This window comes from Condylura cristata, unplaced genomic scaffold, assembly GCF_000260355.1.
Source record: "Condylura cristata isolate star-nosed mole 26May11 unplaced genomic scaffold, ConCri1.0 scaffold00028, whole genome shotgun sequence".
Classification (NCBI taxonomy): domain Eukaryota; kingdom Metazoa; phylum Chordata; class Mammalia; order Eulipotyphla; family Talpidae; genus Condylura; species Condylura cristata.
The window spans coordinates 27,986,832-27,997,195 of NW_004567129.1; the positions used below are offsets into that span (position 1 = coordinate 27,986,832).

The following is a 10,364-nucleotide window of genomic DNA, read 5'->3' on the forward strand; positions in this document are numbered from 1 at the left end:
CCCCCCCCCCGACCACGCCCCGCCCGGCTGGGGGACCCCGGATCTCCCAGGGGAGACCTGGAATCCTGTCTCAATACCCAGGGGGTGTCAGATCATGCCTTACCTGCTGTGAGGACCCAAATCATCTTCCACAGCCACCCAGGACCACAAACCATGTCCTACTCTCCTTGGTGACCTCAGATTCTGCCCCGCACCCCATCAGGGACCCCCAGACCATGCCCCCCAGTCCAGAGGTATCCCAGACCATGTCCCTGCATCTAAGGGAATCCAGAGCACCCCCATCTGGGACGTGAAGTCACATCCCAATAATGAGGAGACCCCCAGACCACACCCTATCCCTGAGGAACCTCAGATCATACCCCAACATTCAGAGAAAACCCAGACCATGTGTCAGCATTCAGGGAGACCCCAGATCAAGTCCTACAGCCATTCAGGACCACAAGCCATATCCCACTCCTTCTTGGGGACCCCCCAGCCGTGTCCTTTTACCCTCAAAGACCTCAAGCCATTCCCTGACCCCTAACAGACCATGTCTAACTTCTAGGGGGCCCAAATACTGTTCCTTATCCCCATGGGAGATCCTATTACCCCCCATTAGACCCCAGACTGCCCTCCCCTCCAAAGCACCCCTTGGTTTCCAGAAACTCTGCTTTGTCCCAAACTCTGGCCTCGCCTCTACCCTCTTTCTCTTCTCTCTGTCAGGCTCTGCAGACGTTGCCCCTTCCCTGTGATTGCCATGGAGCCCCAACTTCCTTGCGCCTTCTTCTTTTTTTCTTTTAAAGATTTATTTATTTATGCATACAGAACTGGGGTACAGACCAGAGCTGCGAGGGCCAGAGAGGCTTCACCAGAGACAGAGTGGGGAGCAGAACAGGCCGACTGACGAAGTACACTGCTGAGGGGAGCAGCGGGCGGGTCAGGAGAGGTCTGCCGCGCCATGTGGGTCACCTCTGGGGCGGGGATCGAACTCGTGCTGAAGTGGCTTTAGCTTCTCAGTGCAGTGCTTTAACCTGCTGCGCCACCAGGGAGGGCCCCCTTGCCCCTTCTTATTCAGAATACCTTGCCTAACCACTACCCAGGAGTTGATCCCAGGCCCCTCCCCAAATACCACTATATCTTACTGCTGTCCTTGTCTTTCTGAGACACTCATCAGGACCCCAAACCTAGCAAGACACCCCACCCCTACCCCCATCAAAGTCTGTTTTATTGCAACCTTCTAAGTCACTATAGGCCCAAATCCTTCCCCCCCCTTTTTTTTTTTAATTGATGTATGAGTGATTTCAAAACTGTATGATTTAGGGGAATAGGTTCACACCTCCTCAGGTGTATGTTACCACAACACACCCACTACTGAAGCACCACAGTCCCTTACCAGGGAACTTTGGGCCTGACCCCCACTTTGTTCCCACCATTATTTCCTCCCTGTTCCCATTTTTGGATCCCAGTGTTACATCAAACCTCTTCTCCTCCAAACTCCTCTCCTAGATTCTTCCTAACCCATCATCACACCAAACCAGCCCTGCCCCGAGTTCAAGGGCGCCCTGCAGAGCCTTCTCTAGTGAACCCTGAGCCCCCTCATAACCATTAGTTAGCCCCTAGGCGCCCTCATTGTGCCCCCCCCCCGTCTCCAGCTTCACCATCAACCAGGCACCAGCCCTACCCTGGTTTCTGCTGCTCCCCACCGGGGTTTGGGGGTCCAGGCCTGGGAGAACAGAAGTCAAAATACAATAGCAAAGGGAACAACATATGTCCGGTCCCACTGTGTGCTGGGTGGGCTTCACGTCTGACTGCATCCATTCTACACGGCAGGCGGATGAGATCCCTAACTAGCCCTATTTTCAGCTGGGAAAAATTGGGCGACAGAGATCTTAAGCACTTTCCCAAGGCTGCAGAGAGAAAGTGACAGAACAGGAAGGAGGTGAAAGGGAAAGCGGTGTGGACAGGCCTGGAATGGACAGGAGAGGAAATGAGAGACACAGAATCTGTCTGGCCTCATCCCCAGCCACGAGACTTGCACACTCAGTGATGCATTTTCCATCCCTGCAACGCACCCACTCATTCCGGCCCCCGGGCCTTTGCATGTGCTTCACCTCCCATGCCTGATTTTTCCTTTTCATTCAAGTCTTAGTTCAGCTGTCTTTTCAGAGGCCCCTTTTTAAACCCCAAGTTACATCCTGCCAATTGTCCTGATCTCTGCAAATTACTATGAAAGACATAAAAAGTAAGAAGGGTGGATGGATAGGTGGAGAGTACATAATATTTGGCGTAACATTATTTCAACTTTGCTTCCTGCTTGACATTTTTCATAGTAAATGTTAAAGAGGTGAGGGGGAAGCAAAAGGAGACTTCTAGAGACCAAAGAAGCAATTAAAAAACTAGCCCCAACAGGTACACCCACCCCCTCGCTTTATCTCTCCCATAGCACTTCTCCGCCCTTGGTAAAGATTGTATTTCCTTGGTTGTTTACACGTTGCTTATTTCTATAATTGTTAATTTCTGATTGTCTAGTCATTGACAAGAAGCCTCCTAACTGGTGCCAGTTTTCTGTGGTGTCCAGAATAGCAGTTGGCTCCCAGTAGAAGCTAGGTGCCTGAGAGTGTACAAAAGGGTAAGAAGTGGATGTAGGGCCCTCGCTGGTGGCCCAGCGGGTTAGAGCACAGCACTATGAAGCTGTCACAGCCACTGCAGCATGAGTTTGATCCCCGGCCAGGGAGGTGACCCCACATGGCGCAGCAGACCTCTCTTGACCTGCCTGCTGCTCCCCTCAGCAGTGTATTTCAGTACATCTGCTTGTTCTGCTCCCCTGTCTGTCTCTGGTGAATCCTCTCATCCCCCACACCTATGGCCTGTACCCCAGTTCTGTATGCATAAATAAATAAATCTTAAAAAAAAAAGTGTAAGTAGACAGCTAGAATATATCCCTGGGACCCCAGTTCCTGCCCCAAGGTTGCTAATGTAGACACTGACCAATCTAATTCTCCCACAATTTAGCTCTGCTCCCCAACCTAGTCCTCACCCTCTGTGCTAAGGCACCCCCCCCCCAATAAAAGCCAGTGCTGTCAGATCAAAGGCATGACCCTTCAACCTATGTCCCACCCTCCTACCTCAGTCACCACCCCAAAGTATGTAATGGTCAATCTTCAGCCTGGGGCCCACCCCCAAGTGAAAGCCCAACCCATCAGCCTGAGTTCCACCCCGCCACCTTGGGCTCCACTCCGAAGTTCCCAATTTTCAGCCAGAACACTGATGCCTATACTGGGTCTCCATTCTCAGGCCTTAAGATCCAGTCTTTCCTTCTCCATCATCACCCCTGGACACATTCAAGGTCAACAGGGAAAGTCTCGACCCTGGATTTTAAAAAATCAGGGCACCTCAGTCTGTAATAGCCTCAAAAGTAGATTGAGAGAGGCAGTCCCCCTTTGAACCGCCTCTAGGAGGCGTGGCCCCAAGCCTGAAGCCACGCCCCATCCTGCTGACACCTCATTGGGTAGCATAGTCTGCTATGACCTCTCTGATTGGTCCCTTCACAATCCTCTAGCCAAACCTACTCTGTATTGGGCCCTCAGAGTCATCCTTTTTGGTTGGTCCTTGCTTGTCAAGCTCCCCACTCCTGATTGGACAGGTCTTTGTACATGCCTTTTTCCCATTGGATTGTTTTTAATCAGGAGCTTAGCTGCAGAAAGTTCTACCGTAGGGCTTTCTGGAGTGAGGAGGAGGAGGAGGATGGAGAGGAAGGAGGTGGCTGGGAAGGGGTGGCAGGGAAGGGCATGGTTCCCTAAATCCATAATCTATGAAAGGCAGTGGTCCTTGGGTAGCCAGGTTAAAGTTCTGACTGTAGGAATTACCAGCTGTGTCACTTTGGGCAATTGGTTTTTGGCTTCTGGGCCTCAGTTTCTTCATCTGTAAATGTGAGATGATAATGGCTCCTTTTTCATGGAGTATTGTAAGGACTGAATGAGTTAATACCAGTAAAGTGCTTATTGAAGTACCTGGCACATAGGAGACCCTCAATCGGAAGCTTGTCATTAGTTTGATCAGTAAGTGCTTCCCTTGCACAATCTTGCCTCTCTGGCTTCTGGGCTGGGAGTTCCCTGACCTTTTAATACAATAGACCCTCCTACCCCAATCCTCCACCTTCTCATGACTCTAGTCACCAGGGACTGAGTCTGTGATCAGGAAAGAGGAGTAGAGACATCACAGAGAGGTGAGTTGGGGGGCTGGGGGTCGGGATAGTGTCAAAGAGAAAATTTCAAGCCAAACTTTCCCCCCACAAAAAAAATGGAGGTAAGAAGGAGTTCTTTGTAGCGTAGTGTAAAGTGAAGTGAGTCTATCCTGAATCCTACAAAGGGCTTGTCCTGACTGGGGACCAGGGAGCAAGGAATGCGGCAGTTTGGGGTGAGGAGGGGGTGGTGTGCTAAGGCTGGGAGGGAGGGGGCAGGGTTGGAGCAGGGATTTTGAACCCTCCCCTAGGAATGACAGGGCTGGAGGAGGGGCAGCCCTGGGCCCAAGGTCATTGTGTCATTGTTGCCATGGCAACGGCCACCTCTCTACAGGGAACCTGAAAAGGGGTGAAGGGAGGGGGAGAGCCCAGGTCCCTGAATCTGGGGACAGAAAGAGAAACAATCAGAGACATGGGGGGGGGGGAAGCTTAGAGACAGAAAGAGCGGCTGGTCTCCGAAGACCTATCCATCCAGGAAGGCTCCTACCGCACACAGTGGGTGCTCAATTAGTGTCTCCCAGAGAGAGACAGAGACTCGAATGCCCAGAGATGTCAGAGGCAAGAGGCTCCAAATGGACCAACCCTGGGTTCTCAGGCTTAACCATGTCATGCAAACCAGCCACCCAGCAATTTCTGAGCCCCTAAAGCAATTATATTTGCTCTTCCAGGGACTCCCTTGCTTTCACTTTCTTCCTGTCCGGGACTCACAAGGGAACAGTAGTAGCTTTTGGTGCAAGCGAGTGCGAACTAGCGTCTAGAACTGGGGTGGGAAGGGGGAGGAGGAGAAACACAGGCTGCCTCCTTTGCTCTTAAGGGCCCAGGTGTTGTGGAGGTGGGGGGTGGCCTTCGGAATGGCCCCTTTGAGGGTTCACACAGTCCTTTCATTCCTCTAGGAGACCGGACCTCCCCCCTTGCCCTCCAGGGAGTCCTAATGGTCCTTCCCTTTCCCTCAGGCAAACAGGCATTCTCCTTTTTCTGAGGTGTGTGTGCTCACGGGTCCCCCCACCCCCCGCGGAGATCGCAGCAGGGGTCCACTTGCTCTGCCTGCCCTCTGCTGGCCTAAGGCTGGTACTGCAGGGACTGCCATCCTGCGCCCAAGAACAAAAATTAATTTTAAAGGCAGAAACTTTGCAGAACTGAAAATCTGAGTTTTGGCATTTAATTCCTCTAGGGTTTCAGACATTCAGGCCCTAGGGATACAAGTCCCCAGTTCTTCTGAGGACCCAGACATCAGGAATTCAGGTCCCCAATCCATAGGTCAACGAAAGAAAGCCAGCTTCTCCTGGAGCCAGGTCTCTGTGAGATCTTCAGTGGTGCGGATTTCAAACACCTGGGTAGAGAGAAATCAGCATTATGATCCGCTGGGGGGGGGGAAGGCCCCCTCCTCCCCTGGGCCAAGAACCCAGATTCCTCCCTCCCTGTTACACCCAACCCCTCCCCAAAGTGCTTCCCTAACTCCCCAGAACCTCCAGGCCCAGACCTTCGTGAGCTCTGCTGTCTGCACCAGTCTGTTCTTACTCCCCGCATACATCATCTGTTGTTCGGGTTTGCAGCCTGTGTGGACAAGAGGACATATAGCTGGGGGACCTGGGGTGTTCCCCAAGGCCCTGGTAATGTCTCACAAGCCTTGCAGTTTTCTCAGGGTCCAAGGAGTCTTCTAAGGAGGACCCTGCAGCTAAGCTCAGGTGGGCCAGGTTTGTGGGAGGACTTGAAGTTATAGAAACCCATGAGCTCTTGAAAAATCTGAGCTCCCGCCTCCATCCACTTCCCGCCCGGCACTCACCACACGTGACACACTCACTGGCCCGGTCACACGCCTGCACACATCCACACAGCCTTGTCTGCGGTCACATTCATTCACACAGGCACATGCAGTCTCACACCTGCTCTCCCAGAGTCACGCTTACACACTTCACACAGGTGTCTGAGACCCCTTCCCAGGGAGTTGGTGCCGCGTCTCACCCACAGGGCTGGAGAAGATGAAACACAAGGGATAGGACACCCGGCCGTCTGCATGCACGTACTTGTAGCTGTAAACCACGAACCTGCATAGTGCAAGGGAAGTCGAGCTCAGGACTCTGGACACCAGACCCAGCAGTCATTAACTTGAAATCTTGCTTGAGCAAGAAAACCTTATGTTAGCCACTGAGGCCCCAAGAACTGGCCTCAAATACAGTAACTGAATCAGAATAATAACAGCCAGTGATTTTTTTTTGACTTGCGACAACTCTACAGCGTAGCTGCTATTATGCCCATTTTGCAGGTGGGGAAACTGAGGCCCCAAAAGGTGTGGTCATTGGTCTCAAGTTCTATGACTGGAGGGAGGGTTGGAACCATAAAGTTCAGCATGGGTGGAAAGCAGGAATTCCACCATTTTGCTGTCCAGCGCTGAGAGCAGGCTGAGTCCATGCTTGGACGAATTTGCCAAGCCCAGCACAAAACTCTAGTCTGGGGCGCTTTGCTCAAAAGACAGGAGAAAAGTCTTTTCCTTTCTTCATCAGTCTCTCTCCAGCCCGATCATGGTCTTAAACCTGCTATTTAAAGTAGTACTGTCTTGGCCCTGGGGACATTTGTAGTGGTGGTGGTGGTGGTGGGAGGGTAACAGATGCTTGCAAGCGCCCCTGGAATGTGTCAAGCAGGCAAGTGCTTCTCTGCCTGACCTGAGCCAGCGCTCAGGCCTTGCCTGCAGCAGAAGGTACCGGGGTCACTAGGCCAGAGAGGGAGGGAGGTGGCTGGGAACCCACACAGAGGAGCGGGTACCGGTGTGACCCAAGCTTCCAGGTCCCCTGCACAAGGCCAGTGGTCTCACTGGATTTGACACCAAAGACAAATTCAAAGATAAAAGGATGGAGACTTTCAAGATGGCAGGTAGTTATGGAGGGTAACCCCAAAGTGTGTGGGTCTGGAGCCCTTCGTGACTGTCCTGGCTGAGACTTACTGCCTGGGACTGAAGCTCAAAGTCCCAAGTTCCCCCAAATTCACCCAGTTGAAATGAAAACTCCAAACAGACCAGTTGTCATAAAAGTATCAAAAGATCCTCCTCCCACAAAAAATGCACCAGGGTCCTGTGACTTCCACAGAATTTTCCATAATCGTTAAAGACCAGATCATTCCTTTGTTTCCCCCAAAGCATTTCCAAGCCTTGAAAAATAAGAAAATGTCAGTTTTATAAAGGGAGAAAGTGCAGTGTTGAGACGGAAACTTGAAAAAAAAAAAAGGCAGTAAAATATTAGTATGTAAACAAATAGCCCCGTATATGAATTTGGGCATCAAACATGGGGACCTGAGCCCCAGGATGGAGGAACCCTCAGCCCCGCCTCCATCATCACTCCTCCACTGTGGCCTGACCCTCCCCTGCCTTCCCCCAGGGTACCTGGGCTGTCTCTCTGGCAACTCTGTTTTTAGTTCCTCTGGAGAAATGTTCTGTAGCAACAAAATAAAAACAGGAAGAGAAAGAGACCACCATCAAAACAACACAATGTGTCCAAGCACTGGGCTAAGAAACCCCCCTGGATTAACTAACATCACCCTGTGAGGTCCGTCCATTTATTATGCCCACTCTGTGAGTCAGCAAACTGAGGCCCCACCATTAAGACACTTTCTGTTTGCACAGATAATCAGCAGAGTCCGGATTTGCATCTGCTTTCAAATTATGATCCCTTTGCTGAACTTCTTTTCCAAAGACGGGAGGGAGGCAGGACCAGAGTAGTCCCCAGCCCTGATCAAACTGTCCCAGCTTAAGTCTCCATGACCCCCTCCTCGCTCCTTCCTACCCTACTAGGAAGTAAGCCTTATCATCATCCCTGTTACTGACAAGGAACTTGAGGAGAGAGCTGAGGCTGCCCTTTGTTAGGGGATTTCTGCTAGGTTTTTTGTGACACTAACTGGAATGCTTTCATTTGAGTACTGATAAATTATTACCATCAGCGTTCTGATTTTATTGAGCACCTATTAGGTCTACTATGTTCTAAACAAGGATTAATTCATTGAATCCAGGGGCCTCCCTGATGGTACAGAGGTTAAAGTCTCAGCACATCAAGCTACCGCCAGCCACTGCAGCATCCCCGGCCAGGGAGCTGACCCACAGGGCGCAGCAGATCTCTCCTGTCTCCCTGCTGCTCCCCTCAGCGGTGGATTTCAGTAGATCCTCCTGTTCTGCTCCCTGCTCTATCTTTGGTGAGTTCTCTTGTATCCATAAATAAATCTTTGTAAAAAAAAAAAAAAAAGCCATTGAATCCACACTATGAGGTTTGAACTGTTATCCCCATCTCACAGATGAGGAAAGAGACCTACCCAGGTGAAATCGTTGCTCAGGGTCACAGCAGAGCTGGACTTGAAAGGAGCCAGGTCTTTCTAACTCCCAATGCCAAGCTCTTAGCATCAGCTCTAGCCCCTTGGGCCTCCCAGTCCCACCGTGTATGTCTGGGGGTCCCATCCACACCAGCCCCTCACCTGAAATTCTTCCTCCAGCACCACCATCTGCCGGTCTTTGTCCACCTTCACTGTGTGTGGGAGTACAGCAGTGTTAGTAGCCCCTCCTAGCCATTGGTGCCACCAGCCTGGCCCTCCCTGTGTGGCGCCGGCCAACTCCCACCCTTCAGGGAGGAAATAACACTCACTGATTATGGCTGCATTGTCTGTCTCTTTTCGGAAGCGGAATTTCCTCAGCTTTTCCTTTAGCTCTGGGTCCACCTCGCACACCACCAGGGAGTCAGACTGCCAGGGAAGCAGAGAGCTGAGCAGGTCTGGCTGGTCTCAGTCCCCTCCTCATTCCCCAAACCCCATATCTCCATGTTCTAGGGAGAAGGAGGGTCACCACGGCCCATGTGAGACCCTGTGTGTGCCAGCAGAATGCACCCTTCCCCGGGCCCAGGGGCTCACAGCTCAGGTGCAGCGCAGAGGCTGGGCTCAGCACCCTGAGGCGACACTTGGGGAGACCCAGACCTGCTTGCCTGGATCTGAACCCCAAATCACCATCTCCCTTCTGCCAGCTAGGCCCTGTGGTATACGGTGGGGTCCTTCTTCCCAGCCCCTGATCTTCACCCAGGCCCCGTCTTAGCCCACCCCCACCCCAGACCCTAACCCTCCCCTTCCCCCACCCCAGCCCCTGACCATGACTTTTCTGTCCACACGGTTGGTTCTTCCTTCGTGTCTCAGTTCCACTGTCCTCTAGGGGTGGGGACTGGGGCTTGGGGGGCGGGGTGTGGGGTAGGGAAAAGGTTTCATCTAACACCACATCCTGTTTATGCCTGTTCCGGGACAACTGTCACAGAGGGCTCCTCCCCCTCTTTACTTCCCCTCCTCTAACCAGGACCTCCCAAGCTTGCAATCACTCAGACCAGGCTTCAAATTCAGCATTGCTGTGTGACCCAAGCTAAGGATTGTCATGAGGATAAAAGAGCTTCATGTGTGGTCAGTGTGCAGTAGAGGTTAACAATTAGTTTGTGCCAGCCTCTCTCCTCCAGGAAGCCTTCCTGGATTTCCCCATTTGGACTATTTGAATGCAACACAGAAAAAGAGAACTTAGAGCTACTTGCTGGCCAGACTGTCACCCATCATGTTGATGGGGAAAGTAAGAGAGACCACAGCACATTTTTTCCTGCAATTTTTCAACCTCACTGACCCTATACCAGTGGCATTCCCACCTGTCAGACCAATCCTCTGCTTTTCAACTAAAAGCATTTCGGTTTGCCTCCTTCCTATCCTGAAGTGAAATTCCTAGCTAATGTAACCTACTTACACACATTCTCCCCCAAAGAAATATAATATCCTAAATGTCATATAAAGGAAAAATAATTCATAGGAGAGCCTGTACATTTCTTCTGCTTCTTTTTTTAAAGCATACAAGAACTGGGGTACAGGCCAGAGGTGCAGGGGGTGAGAGGATTCACCAGAGACAATGGGGAGCAGAACGGGTAGTTCAAGTGAAATCCACTGCTGAGGGGAGCAGCAGGGTGACAGGAGGGGTCCGCTGCGCCCTGTGGGGCAGCTCCCACATGTGGGGGATTGAACTGGTGCTGCAGTGGCTGCAGACAGCGCCACAGTGCTGTGCTTTAACCCGTTGCCCTTCTGGGAGGGCCGGAGCCTGTGCTTTCAACAAGGAGATGTGAATACTCACAGCCCCACCTCAGCTGACCCCCAGAGC

At 51.8% G+C, this 10,364-nt stretch overlaps 1 protein-coding gene across 3 annotated transcripts; it reads right to left on the minus strand.

Moving 5' to 3' along the window:
- Nucleotides 1-5,362: 5,362 nt before the first annotated feature.
- GMFG (glia maturation factor, gamma) lies at nt 5,363-9,450 on the minus strand. 3 transcript variants are annotated; one of them, XM_004690613.1, is made up of 7 exons: nt 9,332-9,450; nt 8,839-8,935; nt 8,672-8,721; nt 7,593-7,642; nt 6,182-6,264; nt 5,700-5,773; nt 5,363-5,549 (listed from the first exon to the last, which is right to left on the minus strand). In XM_004690613.1, the coding sequence occupies exons 1-7, from the start codon at nt 9,332-9,334 to the stop codon at nt 5,478-5,480; spliced, it is 429 nt and encodes a 142-aa protein (XP_004690670.1). In that variant the 5' UTR covers nt 9,335-9,450; the 3' UTR covers nt 5,363-5,477. The 3 variants fall into 3 exon arrangements, with proteins under 3 accessions (XP_004690670.1, XP_012586037.1, XP_012586036.1); XM_012730583.1 differs by lacking the exon at nt 9,332-9,450 and adding an exon at nt 9,194-9,233; XM_012730582.1 differs by lacking the exon at nt 9,332-9,450 and adding an exon at nt 9,164-9,201.
- Between the last annotated feature and the right edge of the window lie 914 nt (nt 9,451-10,364).

What these genes read in the sequence shown, in the direction of transcription:
- GMFG (XM_012730582.1), bottom strand. Translation starts at nt 9,196, where the DNA reads ATGGTGATTTGGGGTTCAGATCCAGGCAAGCAG. An exon ending in GTTCAGATCCAGGCAAGCAG is followed by an intron (nt 8,936 to 9,163) that starts GTCTGGGTCTCC and finishes CTTCCCTGGCAG; the next exon opens with TCTGACTCCCTGGTGGTGTG. An exon ending in AGACAATGCAGCCATAATCA is followed by an intron (nt 8,722 to 8,838) that starts GTGAGTGTTATT and finishes TCCCACACACAG; the next exon opens with TGAAGGTGGACAAAGACCGG.